The 19,730-nt window shown below is 38.8% G+C and overlaps 1 protein-coding gene across 2 annotated transcripts in view; it reads left to right on the top strand.

Moving 5' to 3' along the window:
• The window catches only part of TBC1D5 (TBC1 domain family member 5), a 474,884-nt gene that overhangs the window by 177,595 nt on the left and 277,559 nt on the right, over positions 1 to 19,730 (top strand). For both annotated transcript variants that reach the window (XM_034760748.1, XM_034760747.1), the window contains exon 3: positions 17,094 to 17,222. In XM_034760748.1, the coding sequence (XP_034616639.1) occupies positions 17,123 to 17,222 (100 nt within the window). In that variant the 5' untranslated portion in view covers positions 17,094 to 17,122. The remainder of the gene's footprint in view (positions 1 to 17,093; positions 17,223 to 19,730) is intronic.

Genomic DNA, 19,730 nt, shown 5'->3' with positions numbered 1-19,730 from the left:
AAAATTGGCTTAAAAGCTTAGCCACAGAGGTATTGCAAGCTTCTGTAAAATATAAAGCCAGATGTTATTCTAATACACTTCTTCAAACCTCTTTAATGTTGGGTGGGGGCTCCATTTCTGTTTTGTTTGTTAAACACAAATAACGTGTATATATAAAGGATGCTTGGAAATTCAGTTACGCTGTGGTGTAGGGTGAAGTAGGGTGGGATTTTCAAAAGTTATGTAGGTGCATAAGTCTCATTGAAAATCAAGGCACTTTTGAAAATTCCCCCCTGTAAGGGTGTGTGTGTGGGTGTGGTGGTAGTGGAGGAGGTGATGGGAAGGTGACTGGGAAGCACAAGAGGTTCTTGACAGCGGTAGCTCCTTTGGTCCCTGCGTGCTCGTCACCTACTCCCACTTTGTGCATTGCTTTATAAGAACAACACAAAGAGCGGGGCTCCTTATTGCATAGAGTATGTACAGTCCAGCAGCTCCACCCCCCACCTTACTTCAGATGCCAAGGAGACCTCTATAACTACGGAGGAGAAGTCTGAATTTGATCCTAAAAACTTATTTCTGTTATGGTGTGAGAAATTTATTGCCAAAACCAAAAAGTTGTTGAAAGTAATAAAGTGTAACTTAAGTGATGTTAATATTTGCTTCCATTAAGCCATTAAAACAAACATATCCTACATCCTTAGTCTTGATTTTAACTTTATTATAGCCTCTTATTTGTTATTGAAAGTTATATATATATAATTCTGAAATTCTGAACTTTTAAACATCAAAAATGAATCTTTATTTTATACTGGGACTTTCTATATAAAAGTTACTGGATCTAGGAGTGTTGAGATAATTTCACTGGTACAGTAGAACCTCAGAGTTAGGGCCATCTCAGGAATGGAGGTTGTCCGTAACTCTGAACAAAATGCAGCTCCGGCTCCAGCAGTTGAGACTCCAGGCCAGGTTCCAGAGGTAGCTAGGCAACTTCCTTGCTGGCAGCTTCTTCCCCAGGCCTGGGCAAGCTTGAGTCCCCCCTCCCGGCCTGGGTGGAGGGGGTTGTGGTGATGGTGAAAACAGTATCCCTTTACTGGCAGGCGGGGTGGGGCGAAAACAGCGCCCCCCTGGCTGGGGGAGAGAGGATGAAAATAGCACCCACGGCTTACAGGAAAGTAGCGCAGACCCCAGTGCTGCTCCTGTTCCAGCTGTGTTGGGCTAGCGCTGGGGGCTCACAGCTTTGCCTGCAAATATGTGTCTTCACGTCCTAGCTGTAAGTGGGTGCCTTGCACGTAGGGGTGGGGGTAGGAATGGGGACAGGCAGGCCAGATATGCCTACCTTTAAGATGCAATACATGCACAGTACAGTAGTTGCTTTGTTTGTGTGTGTGTGTTTGTCTGCTGCTGCCTGATTGGTTACTTCTGCTTTCACATGGTGTCCGATTGACTGGTCAGTCCATAGCTCTGGTGTTTGTATCTTTGAGGTTCTACTTAATTTACTGCTTGCTCTGATAGCACTTGTGTACATCAGTGTCTCTGATGTTGTTCTGGCAAAGAGCAGGGGCTGTCCAAACATTTGTTCAGTGTTCTTATGTAGAATAAATGCTCTGTATGTAAGTGATATGTATTGTTGAAATCAGAATCGTGCTCAGAGAACCTAGCCTGCCTAGTTCCTTTGTCACTGGAGATTTCATCAGGACCCCTCAATACCTTCACATTTTCAAATTTTGTAAGGTAGATGCAAAAATCTTTACCCTGCTGCTCAGGAGTTTAAGGAGGTCGGGTGGGGGAGTGGGGAGAGGAGGAAAATGAGACGTAACACTTGAAAATCACACTCTGAAAAGGGAGTGGACTGGACTATAATTCTTCTCCCCTTTATTCCTCCTCTCCCCTCCCCCCCTCCGACAGAGGGTAGTACTGCTAGATTCTACTGTAATATCAATAATGATAACAGAGGGGAAGGGAAGTGTGTAGGGCTGCAATTGGTTTCTCTCTTCTGTTCCTTGTGTAAGAAAGAGACTGGGAATCAAGCCCAGAGTGATTTGTCTCTAGACGCTGATGGTATTCCTCTGCCTTCTATTTTCATTCTTGGAAGGATGCAACATTGGTTGTGATATGCAGAGTGACAACACAAGCATACTTTAAAAACTTTAGTGTAAAAACATGCTTATAATAATAATTAAAAAAATAACCTTGGCATAGGGCATTACCTTTTGATTAATGGTCAGGTGGTGGTAGCAGCCTTCAGCTGTGCCATGGATCAGAAATTCCTTCTAGCTGGTCTTTAATTCCCAGGAACTCCCCTGCCCTGAAGGCGTTATAGCGTAAATGCAGCCTTCCCATAGAGTAGACTATTAAGGTACTGCTAAAGAAGCTTGTGAAAAAATAGCGTGAACCTCTGGAAGAGCATCTGTTACTCATGATCCAGTAAGGTTGAAGTAGTGAGTTGAGAACAGACACTGCATGATGGTTGACATAAATGCTGTACCCAGCACAGAGTAAATTATGAGTGAGCAATTGGCTGAGGGATAATGTTCCTGGGAAACTTCAGAATAGTTTCAGTGGCTGGCCCCCTTGGCTGCCCTGACTTTCATTTTTCTCTAAATACAGCTTTTCAGTATACACAAGTAAGCTGCTTTTCCTGTTGGCATTATAAGTAATTGAAAAACCTAACACTGATTGCTACACACATCATATGTATTCACTGGATTGCACTTGAACAACAGTTCAGATTGCACCTTGTCTCCTCCACCCTCCCTCAATGGTACTTTCAACAACCTATGAAATTGAGTCCTTTTTTCACAATGAACGGGACCTATACCAGCATTCTTTGTAACTCAGTATGAGCATATGCCCCTTAGCATGTGTATATTGAATGCCCAGGAAAACTAGAACAGAAATATTTTATGTAAATGCCTCTATGCGTGCATGAACACTCTGGGCGTTTCTATAAAAATATTGTCAAACCAGTAAAAGAATAAAGGCTGAATCTTAAATGAATTGCTTACTACTTTAAAACTGTGATATCCCGGAAACTTATTTCATTTTAATACACTTTTAGTGTCTAAGCTAGTTACTGTCATTTTGGGTAAAGCTGCAGGCTAAGCTGCTATTTTTTCCAGTTCACTGTTTAAAAGATTTCTTTCAGTCTTGACATTCTTTGGCCCTTTGAGTTACAAAGATATTACTAAAACATAAAGTGCATAGCATTACATCGTGCTTGTGTTCTTGAAAGGAAAACTCTTGAATACTTCAGAAGAGAATAGTTTCCATGCAGTAAACGATATTACACTACTTTAATCTCTTAACTATATTTGGATACACCATATTTAATTTCCATTTTATTTAACAGTTTTGAAAACAGGTCGCTAGAATATACCTTAAAGTTTATTCAAAATATGGATGATTTTTAATGTTTGGATCTCAGTTGGTCACTGATCTTTAAGTGGTTCCCCAACTTGTATACATTGTTGGTTTTTTAAGTCATGGGAAGGGAAAACTTTATAGTATTTCTGAAATACTGGGAGAGAGAAATCAAGGGATGGATTTATATTTTCAGAGAAAAAGTTCTAAGGCCAATTCTGCATTTCATACTTTTTTGAAACACTTTGTAACTATTGACTTCTGCATCAGAATATTTTAGACTGGTTTTTCCCTCTCCTCTAGGGAGGAATAGAGAGGACCAGGAAACTCCATCAGATTGATCCAGTGCAGTTTCTTAGATATAGCTCCAGTTGGTGGAAAGGACTTTGGGAGGCGGATGCGGAGTGGGCTGGAGCCCACATCTTCCAAACTCTGGAGCCCCAAGCAAAAGACCTAGATCTGCAGATCCATGGCATCCATATGGATGCTACTATTACACCTAGGAGAGACAGGCATGGAGACTAGCAAATTGTCTGCTCTGCTCGATTCCGCTTCCACAACTGAGGATTCTAAAAGACTTCTGAGCACCAATCACAGCTATGCATAGCCCTCCCTGGGAGCACTGTCTCATGGAGAGGAGATGATGGAGGGAGTAATAGATCTCCTAAGCCGAATGGTAACCGGGGCAAGGGAACAGTCCAATACTTGAATGTCCTCTGTCTTTTTATTAAAAAGACGAATAAATACATTTCCAAATAAAGAATACTTATATTACCAAATAGGAGTTCTCTCTAGATATCTTAATAATTGTTTTGGGAGTTAGAGTTGAAAATACAAATTATAATGAAATACAAAGTCTTGATTTCACACCTGCTGGTGGGCAGCTAGGTGCTCAGTGATGTTCTGTTGTTGGCTTACTTTCTGTTGTTCTAGGCTCTGAGTTGCCCTAGCTGTGGAAGAGTTTGCATATGTGGGGACTTGTGAGTAGTTATTAATTGAGCTCATAGGTCTGTGTGACTCGTCAGTGATCAAGCATCTTCCTTTATTGCCCATTTGCTTGTTCTGAAATCGAGGTTAAGATTTTTCAGCTAAAGATATGCCCTCTCCCAATCTTATATTTGAATGTGGAAAATATTAAGATTTTTCATCAAAGTGAACCAGAGAAATCTGCACAGTCTATCCCAGTTTCACATGAACTTTTTGTTTTAGAAAACCCTAATTACGTTATTGAAACTGTTAATATGCTAAAACCTATTGCCCGCTGTTCCCCTATGTGCATTCTTAGCCTGTGTTGGAAAATGGTGGTCCTGCTTGCACAGAGTACCAAGCATGTTGAACCCCACTTTCTTACAGTGGAAATTCAACATGGTTGACGCTATCTATATTTGTCAGTGGGACAGTCTTTTTCAACACAGGCAGAAGAGTAGCCCTGTGTCAAATACAAACCTTTCCTAATGTGGGCAAGGCTATAGATAATATGGTTAGCAGGGACTCCATGGTCCAATGGTCTATTATGAGGTAAGAAATCCCTTCTCCCGGGATCCTTATCCCATACACTGCTTAATATTTTCCTCTATGAAACAACTACAAGTATTTTGAAGAAGCATGGTAACCAAGAGTAAACTATCTATCAGTCAAATAAACTTGTTCTGTACTTTGACAGACTTCTATTTTAGAATTTCATGTCCTCAAAATGATCAGGTGTTGTAACCAAGGACTGGGTTTTTTAAATACAGTGCTCCTTTCTCATTGTAATACGAAAAGTTTTAAACCCTCATGTGAACTGCCAAAAGCATATTTTGTCACGATTCCAGCTATTGCTATTGTATTTTGTCCCTGACATTTTAATTCACCATTGAGTTTATATCCTGTATGTTTAAGTGCTAGTAAGACATGAAAGTTGTAGGGTTAAGTCTGCAGACAGTGCTTTAAAGCTCTTATGATAATTGTTCTTAGGTATGTAGTCCTTCACTGTGGCTCTAGAGACAACTATTTAATAGACAACATTTGAATAATACAAATGTGCGGTTGGTAAAAATGGATTAGAGTTTCAGGGTGGTACCAATGGGTGATATTTAATATTGAATGACATGTATTAAGACAAATGCTTTTATATATAATTTATTTGGCATTGTAAATGCATTTATCTTGTGAGATTCAGACCCCCTGTTGCCATATGAAGTATTCTGGAAAGGTTTGCAGTAAATAAATAATAAAACCACTTTGATATACAATCTAACAATATTAAATATTAAGACTTTCACATGACTGATTTTAATACTTAATTAACTTATTTAGAGTCCAATGTAACTCTGTTTTTATTAAAGATTAGCTAGACAGATGTTAAAATAAAGGAATTTTTATTAAATGGGACAAATTAATTGCATTTCACAATTTCGGACTCACTGACTTAACATATCCTTCATCAGTGATATGATCTAATTTGTTTCATTCTGGACCCCAGCTGATGATGATGTTAACTAACGTACTTCACAATGTCAGCCCGTTTTCGTGTTTGCATCATTCTATTTTAATGATATATAATCTGATGCATTTTATAAAACAAAAATGTCATGTTTTGTGCTGTCTAAAATTTGTCAAATTGTGCACTTTTCCTCATAGTAAATAAGTGCACTATCTAAAGCGGATGGCAGTTGTACCGATCTGTAGAAGTAGTTCAGTAAGGGTCCTGCTGGTTTGGATCCTAGCTAGTTTAAAGCCTCTATGTTTGTTAGCCAAGTGCCTGAACTATCATGGTATATCAGCTCCTGCAGAAGTGGTGGTGAATGGCGGTTTATGGCAGGGGACGAGAGGAAAGGTTTGCATTGAGGTGTAGATAGGCCCAAGTGGACCTTTTACTTGCCCCGTATAAAAACTATTTTACTACTTTCTTCATATGTCTTGGACAAAAAGGCCAAAATTTTCTAAAATGCTTAATATTGAACACCTTAAAAGAGCTTGATTTTCAGAGGGTGGGTGTTGATCACTTTCACGTAATCCTTTCAAAGAGTCTCAAGTTAGGCATGCAAAAATTCGCTAGTCTCTCTTGAGAATCTTGGCCTAAGACCCGAACCCTGCAAGTTACTCCATGCGGGGTCCTCAGAGGTTCAGAGATCTGCCCCGGAGGATCATTTGGCAAGATTGGGGCCTAACTCAATCCAGATATGTGGGGCACTGCCTCATTTGATCATGAATTACTCATTCCTCTTCAAGATGCTGATGGAGTTCTGCCTTAATGAACCTATCAGTCTGCCATCGTTCTTTGCCTGCCAATGTTAAAAATTCAGCTCATTCCAGCTTTGTTAAAAAGCTCTTTGTTATAATTGGTTGAACTAAAGCCTTTAGAAAGTCCACCTAACATTTTGTTAAAAGAACAGGAGTACTTGTGGCACCTTAGAGACTAACAAATTTATTAGAGTATAAGCTTTCGTGGACTACAGCCCACTTCTTCGGATGCATATAGAGTGAAACATATATTGAGGAGATATATATACAAACATACAGAGAGCATGAACAGGTGAGAGTTGTCTTACCAACTCTGAGAGGCCAATTAAGTAAGAGAAAAAACTTTTGAAGTGATAATCAAGCTAGCCCAGTACAGACAGTTTGATAAGAAGTGTGAGAATACTTACAAGGGGAGATAGATTCAATGTTTGTAATGGCTCAGCCATTCCCAGTCCTTATTCAATCCTGAGTTGATTGTATCTAGTTTGCATATCAATTCCAGCTCAGCAGTCTCTCGTTGGAGTCTGTTTTTGAAGTTTTTCTGTTGTAAAATAGCCACCTGCAGGTCTGTCGTAGAATGACAGTGTTCTCCCAATGGAATCAGGAATCATAATACTCAAAAACCAGTGGGAGAACACTTTAACCTGTCGGGTCATTCTATGACAGACCTGTGGGTGGCTATTTTACCACAGAAAAACTTCAAAAACAGACTCCAACGAGAGACTGCTGAGCTGGAATTGATATGCAAACTAGATACAATCAACTCAGGATTGAATAAGGACTGGGAATGGCTGAGCCATTACAAACATTGAATCTATCTCCCCTTGTAAGTATTCTCACACTTCTTATCAAACTGTCTGTACTGGGCTAGCTTGATTATCACTTCAAAAGTTTTTTTCTCTTACTTAATTGGCCTCTCAGAGTTGGTAAGACAACTCTCACCTGTTCATGCTCTCTGTATGTTTGTATATATATCTCCTCAATATATGTTTCACTCTATATGCATCCGAAGAAGTGGGCTGTAGTCCACGAAAGCTTATACTCTAATAAATTTGTTAGTCTCTAAGGTGCCACAAGTACTCCTGTTCATTTTGAAGATACAGACTAACACGTCTGCTACTCTGAAACCTAACATTTTGTTGTTACCAAGAGGACTGTGTCTGAATTGACATCTAATTGCATTTTACGTTGCTATGACTTAACTGGACATAGCAGTTAGCTATATAACATAGAGAAAGTGCTATGGAGACTCATTCAGTTAAAGGCAAGACTACCACTGCTTTCAATCGCAAGAGATCTGCAAAGTAGCTATGTGGTCCTCTCCCTGTTGACTAAGCAATATTGCTTAGATTCAGCAACCAGCAGCGAACTTGTTTAGAGCTATCCATGCTTCAGAACTCATTTCCAAGATTGCCATTGAGAAAGTGAAGCTTAATGTATTTTAAATATTGTACTTGCACTTAGTTTTTTATTAGTGTTTTTCAGTTAAAAATAAGTAATGTTGATATTATGTGGTGATTTTTCACCGTTGAGGAGGGAGCGACAGCCTTCATGTGGTGATTCTGTTAAGTATTGATGTTTTTCGTGCTCTGTGTTTTGTGCACATTCACCAACATACCAATGTCTTCAATTAGCCACTGGACATTGTATTACTGACATTCCTCAGACCGCCCTTTTCAGGACCAAAAAAGAACAGTTGGGCCAGTCCTCCAAATGTACCAATTTAATGTAGAAGAGATGCTGCTAAAATCCAAAACATGGGCTAGCAGTTTACATGGGAAATGGATTAGAGGATGTGGAAGTTTTGTAAGACTCATCAACCGCTGGAAGAGAGAACAACGTGGTTAGAATCAGGGACATCATTATAGTAAACATATTCAGGCCACCTAACATCATGTGGTCTGATCCCATCTTCTCTTCCTTTCCTCATCCGTCCATTTACATAGGTGACTTTAACAACCATCACAAAGACTGGGGATACTATTCAAATGACACAGCCAGGGAGCCGATCACACAATGGGCCTCTCTTGAAGACCTCCACCTGCTCTGTGATCTGAAGCCAGCTGGATCTTTTTGGTCTGCGAGGTGGACAATGGATGATACCTCTGACCTGTGTTTTGTGACCTGTAAAGCACAGGTATCCCACTGGCTACAACAAGAACCATCCCGAGTCACTTCCCGCATAGCCAACATCGCCCAATTATCCTCCAGATTGGCCTGGAAGTGCCTCTTCTGCAGTCGATGCCAAAGCTGCATTTGAATTTCCGTAAGGCTGACTGGCCCACCTACACTTCAGAAACCGAATATCGGATCTCATGGCTTGAACTGATACCTAGAAACTTTGGCCGTTTTACAAACATCCTAAAATCAACTGCTAAGAAATGCATCTCGTGGTCATTGCTACCTACCAAAGCCATATGAAAGAAGAAGACTATTGAGGACAATGGTATCATGTATATATTACCACCTCTAACAGTATTGTGGTGCGTGTTAATGGAAGTTTACTTTCAGATTGAGTTCTGAAGCAACAGAATATCTAATTAAACCTGGGGGAGGATGAATCAGAACTGTGCCACTGCTAATATTACCGTACCTGGATGTCTCTAGAATAACACATTTCTGTAGGCTGTCTGAATGATAGTCAAGAAATATTCAGCCACAAAGAACTGTATTTTTAATAAATTAGACGTCACTCAGTCCTGTATCAGAGCTAGAGCTAGGAAACCACTTGTGGCCAGAACCAATTCAGATAAAAGAAGCCCGAAGTTTGAACCCATACGAATTTTGAACCTTTTTGGAAGTATAAAAAAGTTCTGACTATTTAGTCTAAAGGTTTTTTAAAATCTTCTTGCTTCTGCATTTCTTGTGTTTGATCTGGATAAAATACGGGAATTCTGCAAGAAATTTTCTCATCTCTGTAGTTTCAATCTGATCAAAATTCGGGAACCTGCCAACCCAATTTATAGATCAGACATAAGAACATAAGAAAGGCCGTACCGGGTCAGACCAAAGGTCCATCTAGCCCAGTATCCTGTCTACCGACAGTGGCCAATGCCAGGTGCCCCAGAGGGAGTGAACCTAACAGGCAATGATCAAGTGATCTCTCTCCTGCCATCCATCTCCATCCTCTGACAGACAGAGGCTAGGGACACCATTCCTTACCCGTCCTGGCTAATAGCCATTAATGGACTTAACCACCATGAATTTATCCAGTTCTCTTTTAAACTCTGTTATAGTCCTAGCCTTCACAACATTCTCAGGTAAGGAGTTCCACAAGTTGACTCTGCGCTGTGTGAAGAAGAACTTCCTTTTATTTGTTTTAAACCTGCTGCCTATTAATTTCATTTGATGACCCCTAGTTCTTGTATTATGGGAATAAGTAAATAACTTTTCCTTATCCACTTTCTCCACATCACTCATGATTTTATATACCTCTATCATATCCCCCCCTTAGTCTCCTCTTTTCCAAGCTGAAGAGTCCTAACCTCTTTAATCTCTCCTCATATGGGACCCATTCCAAACCCTTAATCATTTTAGTTGCCCTTTTCTGAACCTTTTCTAGTGCCAGTATATCTTTTTTGAGATGAGGAGACCACATCTGTACGCAGTATTCGAGATGAGGGCGTACCATCGTTTTACATAAGGGCAATAATATATTCTCAGTCTTATTCTCTATCCCCTTTTTAATGATTCCTAACATCCTGTTTGCTTTTTTGACCGCCTCTGCACACTGCGTGGACATTTTCAGAGAACTATCCACGATGACGCCAAGATCTTTTTCCTGACTTGTTGTAGCTAAATTAGCCCCCATCATATTGTATGTATAGTTGGGGTTATTTTTTCCAATGTGCATTACTTTACATTTATCCACATTAAATTTCATTTGCCATTTTGTTGCCCAATCACTTAGTTTTGTGAGATCTTTTTGAAGTTCTTCACAGTGTGCTTTGGACTTAACTATCTTTAGCAGTTTAGTATCATCTGCAAACTTTGCCACCTCACTGTTTACCCCTTTCTCCAGATCATTTATGAATAAGTTGAATAGGATCGGTCCGAGGACTGACCCTTGGGGAACACCACTAGTTACCCCTCTCCATTCTGAGAATTTACAATTTATTCCTACCCTTTGTTCCCTCTATTTTAACCAGTTCTCAATCCATGAAAGGACCTTCCTTTTTATCCCATGGCAGTTTAATTTACGTAAGAGCCTTTGGTGAGGGACCTTGTCAAAGGCTTTCTGGAAATCTAAGTACATATGAACTTTGGTTCCTGCTCTCAGATGCTACCCTGAATGTGATCTCTGAACCTTTTGAGGTTCACCCATCATTATATGGCAATATAAGCAATGAAAATATTAAATTTGTCATTCACTATGAGTTGGAATGTGATATTAATAAGGGTTTTGCCTTTCTAAGGTGCAGTAGTTTTGTTTTCCTCATTATACTAGATCTGTGGGAACTTTTTAACTATTTCAGACCATTTTTAACTTACTGTGTATCCTCGTAAGATTGTTACCTGACTTCTCATACCTTTCCTAATAGTAAAACTTATTGCTAGGTAAAAGTCATTGGAGTAATTATTCTGTCAAGTAGATATTGTACAGCAGTGTATATTCAGATTATATTTTAAAGGTGATGTGGAGCCAAAATATCACACAGACTCAGTCATGTTCAGAAAGTGTCTTTTGTTTTGTTCCTGAACAGTTCTGTTTGTTTATTAACCTTTCATGGACACTCATAACTGTAGTATCTGAGCATTTCACATACATGGAAGAATTTACCCTCACAATATTACTGTAAGGTAGAATACATCACAGATAAGGAACTGATTTACAGAGAATGAGGACCTGATCCCACATCACTTGTTTTAGTGACCTTTGCTGTTAATTTCAATGGAATCAGGATTGGAAACTAAAGTGACTTGGCCAAAGTCACAAGTCTGTGGAAGGGTTGGAAACCGATTCCCAATCTCATAAACCTCACTCTAATGCCTTAACTGCAACCATCCTTCCCCACCTTTCTAATAGCTCATTTTAAAACAGATGTAAATCTGCCTTGTACTTCATGGAGAATCTCTCCTTTCTGAACTACCTCCCTTGATTATGTTGTACAACTGTAAGTAAGGGAAGCTGTGAACCCTCAAAAACATGATGCTGTGATAATTAAACAAAACATAAGACCATTACCACTTATGACATACGCTTTTAGCCAGGACATTTTAATCAGTCTGACTTCGTAGGTAGCAAATAATTTATCATTTAGCTAACCATGAGTTTCCTCTACTCATCTTTGGTGTTGATAATTAAAAGGGGAGGGATGCATAGTATATTTTCTATCTGGTATATAATGAAGGACCAAGAACTTTTGGTGAAGGTGGATAAAGTACTCAAATATTAGTGCAAAGAGCTTTCAATACATATAGTACACACACACTTAAGTGACCTGTAGAGATAAATTTCAGTAACTTTACCAGTACTAGTATGTGCTGAATGCCATTCCTAGCCTTGCCAAGAAGTAGTATTAACATCTTTTTTCCTTGAAAATATGCTTTATTGTTCTTTCAGTAATTATGAGGATAATGTAATTTGCCTGTGTTTTGTGGGCCTTCAACACATAGTGAAAGTTCACAGAACTTGATAAATTTTGTAGATTACCCTTTAGATTGGTGTGGGTTGTCCAGATAAAATCCCTTTCCACCCAACCAAACAGAGTTGCCCCAAGGATATGTCTGTGTGATGGCACAGACCTTGGTGTGGGCTGTACAAGCCTACATGGAACCCTGGGTACATTCTCACATTACTAGCCTGTGCTGGGGTCTGTGCCACTGCATCTTTTAGCCATGCTAGGTAGATTAAAGCTAGAGTGGGTATGCTTACGTGAGTTTCAATCACATCTCCAATTGCAAGGTAAATGTACCCTGAGTCATGCCAAGATGTACTGAAAGTCATTTTATGTGCTATCTGATAGTCCCATTCTGATCTGGTATTGTCTTTGCTCTTTTCATTCTTTTCTCCATTCTGCCCTTGTGCCCTCCCTCATGCCTGTAATTTGCTTCCCTCCCACCAACCGTCTTTTTTTTTAGGAAAACTCCATTTCTACCTGAGTGGGCATTGTATAAGGTGGATACACTGGGCTATACCTAATTCTGTTTTATATACCCTGTACTTTACACTTCCTAGTATTTCTATCTGATTAAATATATTTCAAACTTACAAAAATAATTTGATAAAATTTTACTATTTTAAACATTCCTATTTGTGGTTTGAATAACTCACATGTTCAGATGCTCATATTGACTAAGAAGAGGAAATACTCCTGTCTTCGCTTTTTGTCATCTTGTGCATCTCCTACTTGTATAGAGTCTTCTGCTGCTCCAAACTTAAGAAAGGCCCTCGCAGGAGGCCTGTGTTCATGCCCTTTCCTTGGGTTGGTAGGTGGATTTTGATATCCCAGGCCCTGTGCACTTCGCCTGTATAAATGCCTATTAATCTGACTATGCAAGTGAATTACCTCTTCAATTGAGGTATACTGAAACAATAATGTGCCTTCTAAATTTCCATTTTAAATTGAAGAATAAGAGGATCCTAGCCCTGTAGAAATGCTGCTGAAGCTGAAATCCATGTTCCTTTGAAGCTTTACAAATAACTTGAGGCAAGAGGAAATCCTAGACCCACTTTTGGTCCAAGCAGTGACAGTAGAATTAACTCATTAGAAAAGCCCGAGTCATGTCGTCCGGTAGTCTGTAAATTCTTTCAAATGATTTTTCTAAACCTTTTAATAATTTAACAGCATTTTCATTGTGAAACATATCTTATTTTATATGAACAATATGTTATGGGCCATTACAAATCAAAAACAAATCTGTAAAGAATTAATCTTTCTCAACGCAAGATCCCATGGGTGATCTTAATGGTTTAATAGTTTTGTTTGCTTATTGTTGGAAGAACTGGAAAGAATTAAAGTATAAAACTATCAAGAAAATTGCTTGGAATACAAAGAATGGGCAGACTAATCATAATATTACAGCACTAATCCCACGTATCAGTAACAAAATACAAATAGGGCGATCAATTGTAAGTATAAGAGTCAAAAGTATGTCTCTTCAGCTATTTAAAAGTGCCTAAGTAGGCTGTGTATAGTAAATTATGCCACCAAACATAGGTTAGGGGTGCAAAGGCATGATTGTTGGGAAGTGCTAAAGGAAAGGATAAGGGATTTGGGGGGGTGGAGGGGGAGGAAGATATAAAATACAACAAATGTATTGGAGCAAAAGCCTTGTTTTGTAGGTAAAGCTCCAAGCACGTTGGGTGTGTTAAACAAATAGCAAGTCTAGAAATCTGAAACAAACCCTTTGAATTAACTGTGCTAATACTGTTAAAATTGTAAAGACCAGCAAAATGATTTTTGAATCTGATTCTCAATTTGAAAGGCATTCAGTGTAATTGCACAAATTGTGAAGCAAAGTCAGAGGGGCCATAACAGCAAGAAGTTAAGTTCTTGCAATAAAATTCTAAATAAGCTTGTAAATTTAGTAAAGAAGAAACTAGAAGGTCAATAGCATATCAGAGCAAACCAAGGCAGAAGCTAAAATTCCAGCAAGTAGAAAGAGTCCTAAAAAAATCTCACTATGGATATTTTCTGGATAGTTTCACAGTTTTAATTCTTTCCAGCTTTTTATCCATTTATCTCTATTCTCTCCCGCCCTTTTCCAGCTCCTCCCAGACCACTTGGTCATAAACAACTCTCCCTCTTTGTTCTGTTCTCATGCCATAGGAGTTCAGGTAAAGCTTGAATCATTTTTACTGTGGTTGAAAATTCTACAAATATTTTATTGTTGATGAGCATAAAGTTATGTAGCAAAATTGCATTGGAAAAGCCTAAAGTAGCCTCACACTCATGTATCAGTCTATGTAACGTGCTTGTTTTGAGTTAGTATGTAGAAGTATAAATATATTGAGCGTCTCAGTCTGTTCATGATTTTAACTATACCTCTCTATCCAGAGAATCCCTTTGTTTCTTTGTTTAATACAACATAGGGAGAAGCAAAACAGAGAAAAGGTATATAAAACTGGGGAAATCTCAAAGGTCTAAGGCCCATATTGAATCAGGAGTTTCTCACCCATTGCCAGCAAACTGTAGGTGTATGCCATGTGATTAGCACCATACTTCATGTGAGCAGAAGGAAAAATGATTGTGAGGTGATTGAATTTTGTGCATATTTATGCTTTGGTATTGATAGTTCTCTATATATTACGTTTGTATTTATTGTAAAATATTCTTTTTGCTCCTTTCCTGATCTTTTAGATAGAAATTTTCCTGATGGGGTTAGAAAGTCAATAAGCTTGGTAAAGAATGATGACATTAGGTGATGGTAGTGAGCATTCTATAATCTCTGAATGGATGGCACCCTTAGATAAGGTAATTACTTAGCTTGGGAAAATCATACATTTCTTTTCTGAGGTAAGCTACGTACATATCTTTCAAGATGTAAAGGTTGAAATTTTTAACAAAGACCCAAAATGTCGTCATGCTTTTCTTATTTCTCTTGAGAATGCTGCTGTGAAGATAATTTTCCTAGCTCGTTGCTGTGACGATGTAAACCCTCTCTTTGCATTCCTTCATTGGCTTCCTATTCTCTAGTACAGGGGTTCTCACAGTATAGGAGTGCTGCCAGCTTTTTTGCCGCCCTAGGCGGCGGAAGGTCCCGCCCCCGACCGAGGCGGCGGAAGGTCCCGCCCCGAAATACCACCGAAGATCTGGCTGCAGTGGTCGCTGCCCCCCAAATGCTAGCGCCTGAGGTCATCTAATGGGTTGCACCGGCCCTGCTCACAACATATTTTTTGGTGGCCTCAGAGTGCAGCCACCAACTGTTGCTGGAGGCCATGCTATCAATTTTTCCTAAAATACTTAATTAACTTCAGGAAAAACAAATAAATATGCGCATACACCTCAACCTCGATCTAACGCTGTCCTCGGGAGCCAAAAAATCTTACCGCGTTATAGGTGAAACCGTGTTATAGCGAACTTGCTTTGATCCGCCGGGGTGCGCAGCCCTGCCCCCCCCCCCCCCCCCCGAACACTGCTTTACTGTGTTATATCCAAATTCGTGTTATATCGGGTCACGTTATATCGTATACATGTCCAGATAATTGTAATTTATTTAAGTAGGGTTTTTTTGCAGACTAAAAAATAAAAATAATGTACAGTTGTCTCTATTCTTTACTGCACCTAAAGAAAATAGAAACAAAAATTAAGGTACTTTGCATGTTTTAACTTTTTTTTTTTTAGATTGCTAGTTAGGAAATCTGCCACTGTGAAAAGTGATAGGTCTATATTTGTTAATATCATTCTTCACAGCACACTTAACTCAGCCCTGGCATGCTGGGGGACAAATTAAACCCTGGATGAGGAGATGGGTAAGGAGACAGGGGGGCCAGGGACAAGGGGATCTGGAGGAGCCAGCAGGGGTTGAGATGATGGCGGGGGTGGTCTAGTGAAGGAGCCCAAAACCATGCCGCTGGGGGACAGAGCCTGTCACCCCAGGGCGGAAGGAAGCCTGAAGCCCGAGTCACACCGCCCTGGCAAGGTGGGGAACTCGCACTGGTTGCTTGCTCCTATAGTGTTTGTGGCTCCAGAGGGGGGTATGGATCAACCCCTGCAGGCAGCCCCGGGGGAGAAGCCACTGCTTTGCCACAGCCCCACCCCAATCACAGCCCAGGAGGCTGTGGCCTCAAAAAAAAAAAGCTCCTGGTGGTCGCATTTGAGAAATCTACTCTAGTACCAGACACAAACTATTTGTCTTTGCTTTTAAAGCTCTTTGTGGCGTATTCCCACTCTACCTATCCTGTCTCATTCACTAACAATATGTCAACCATCTCCTCCAGCCAGCCCATAATGCCTCCATCACACACTTGTTAAATCTTCAAACAACCACTTTTGTATTTTCTCCCATGCTACTCCTCACACTTGGGAGCAGTTCCCTATTAGCATTCATAGACTACCTCATTAATGCTCCTTAAAGCTCTCTTTTTTTTTTTCTGTGATGCCAACGAGAAACTTGGCAATGATAAGGCTGCTGATGTGCTGAGACTACTGCCTATCTTGCTGACCAATACCATGTCCTTGTTTCCTTGTACTCCCCCATTTGTCTGTGTCCACTGGTTGCCATTGTCTTATGCTTAGATGGTAATCTCTTTGGGGCAGATACCATCTTACTGTTCTGATTGTACAGCACCTCAAACAGTCCCGGCCCCTGAAATCTAGGTGTTATTGTAATACAAATAATAATAATTAATACAAATTAAGCATGTCTCAGAAACACTTGAGCAGAAGTTAGGTGACTTGGAATTAATTTTCTTTAACATAATTTTCTTTAATATGCTTACCAGACATGTAATGGTAACATTATGCTAGAAATCAGGAAAGCGTTATAAGCATTTACAGCATTAGGCTTTCCGCTTCCTTTTTGTTATTGTAAAGCAATGAAAGAAACGCTTACATATTAGTTGTGTCTCTGTTTTTCCTTCCCAGATAATCGCTCTTTAGTGGAAATTGCCAATATGTATCATTCCATATCTGAAACCAGTCACCCCTTGCAAACAGAAGAGCAAGAAATAGGCATTGATCCCTTGCAGGGTTACTTGAACAAGCCTGAAGAAGGTGAGTTTAATATTTCTACACTTTTTACTTTGTACTTAGAAACCTTACGTAAGAGTCTCATGATTGCTATGCCTGTCATAATTTGTTTAATTCTCTCAGTGAAGTTGAGCAGGGCAACTTTAAGAACATTTCACAGAGTGTGTGTAGAGCACTCTAACACTAATGAAAACCACGAAAAGTCAACTTTCAATTACGGATAGAAACATTAGCCAAATGTTTAATGCGCTGTCATCCTTTTTTAATCATAAACCAAACAGTGACTTCAGCATAAGAATATTGAAATGCAACATGGCCTTTGTTGCAACTTTTTTTCAAAGATGGGCTCTTTTGGCTGATCTACACTATTGATTTTTTTCTTTGATAAAATTTAGCCTTTTATTTTGGGTGAGGTTATGCCGATGAAAAAAAGATTTTCTTTTTTTCTTCCGTTGAATCATAACACTTAGCTCTCCTGGTTTCCTTAAATAAAAACCTAAAGTAGAACGGGTGGAATTAAAATGGAAATTACTGTGTAACTCAAGGTAAATTAACAGAAGGCAGTATTCAGACTACTCCAATGAACAGTGAGAAGAAACTGCTTGCATAATGCAAGTGCTTGTCTGTGTTACTTGTCCTTTCTACTTATTTGCTAGTAGTGACAACATGGTTGGTTAGAAGGAAATGATAAGCTTAACAAGATGCTTGAAACCTCATCCTTGTCATGAAAACATTCCTCAAGTACTCAGTTATACACAATGACACCTTAACTACCTGTAATTTTCCAGTCATTGAACGCATGTACCAGGAATGCAAGATAAAAAATTCATTTTAAATTAGAATTGAAACAGCTTAGTCACGTGTTTTCTGTGTGCCTCTATGTGTAAATCTGCCATATAATAAAATGTATTAAAAAGAGCAGCATTTCAATTTTTAATTCAGATATCAATTATTTTGTAAAAAACTAAAATCACAGAGTTCATTTTTTTTTTTTACTGCTTTATAAAGCTTTTTTCAATGTGAGGAAAAGTAGAATGGACATCTTGGTGGAGCCCAGTCTGTAAAGGTAATAGTTTTTTCAAGTGAATGTCACTACGCTTTTACACTTCACATCTAAAAGGTTAATAGCCATCTTAGTTTGATAAAGCAAATGCATTCTTAGTACATATTTTCAGAAGCCTAGGAATAAAGATTTATAAAATTCTGAAGTATTACATATTTTCCAAATGAAATATTTGTGATGTACTTTAGGTTAGTGTGTAGCCAACACTGATCAAAAATTGCAAGTTTCCTGTTTAGTTAAAAAAAAAAAAAACTCCACACGTGTCTCTCAGCTCCATTTCAAGACAAGTCAAGATTTTAACCCTGTTACAAAAACATTTTAAATTAATTTTACCCTTTATTGTGCCCAAGAGTGATTAGTTACCTTGAATGAACAGGCTTTTAGTTTTTATCCCAACCTTAACATTTCTATGACATACAAAGTTATTAGTATTGAATTGATGTTTAAAAGTGCCATTAATTCATTTACCCCAAATGTTCATTAACAATGTAAATGTATGCTGATGTTCTATGAGACAAGGAAGTGACTAATGACTCTTCCCACTAACAACACTTAAAATGAATAGAAACTTTAGATAGCTCATCTTGAAGTAATCAAGGCCCTCATTCAGCTTGGCATCTCTGTATGCTCTAAAACAGCTGTCAACTGTTAAAAATATATACACAACACACACACACACACACGGGAAGATAAGGATATGTAAATACATGGTTCCCCCAAAGTCAGAAAGGTTACCAACCATAGTACAGTTTTTTTCACATTCTGTATATGTAAATATTTTATATAATGCATCCATTTCATTTTCATAGCTGCTTCTTTTTTTTTTTTTTACTGTGAAACACATACTGCATTTTAATTTGGTGCCATATGTAACTAAGATCAATCTTCTCTGTTTTATCATTTAATTTTAAATAAAGTATATTTTTGTATTGCTGTGGGAGAGGGCTTGTATATCAAAGCATGTAATTTTCCTTGCCCATGCAATCCGCCTCCGAAGTTCAGTGTAAGGAGGCAATCACTGATTCCTAAATGAGTATTCTAACCATTGGGATGAATCCATCTGTTGATCAGAGACTTTGGTAGGGCCCTAGGTATGTGCAATACAACAGGTCAGACTAAGTGATCATAATGGTCCCTTCTACTGAAATAAATTTAGTCATTCATTGGGAAGAGTATCCCTACAATCATATGCTGGCCTCAGATGTGAGAATCAAAGTGTCACTCATGAACCCATTTCTCTCACATGGTAATACGTTGTACTACTAATGTACCATTTGTCTATGCTGGGGTTTGATTTTATCTTTTGAATTGCTATTTTAATATTTTGCTAAAATACTGTCCACATCCCTATATTTTAAGATAAATGTGTTTTCCTGTTATAGTTGAAGATGTACCCAATATACATTGTTGTGGTTACGCTATTTAGAGGATAATACAAAATCACTAAAGATTTTTTTCCAGGCAACTTT

Source organism: Trachemys scripta, chromosome 2, assembly GCF_013100865.1.
Source record: "Trachemys scripta elegans isolate TJP31775 chromosome 2, CAS_Tse_1.0, whole genome shotgun sequence".
Lineage (NCBI taxonomy): Eukaryota > Metazoa > Chordata > Testudines > Emydidae > Trachemys > Trachemys scripta.
Note: the sequence above shows the minus strand (reverse complement) of the source record. Positions and strands in the feature narration are given on the sequence as shown.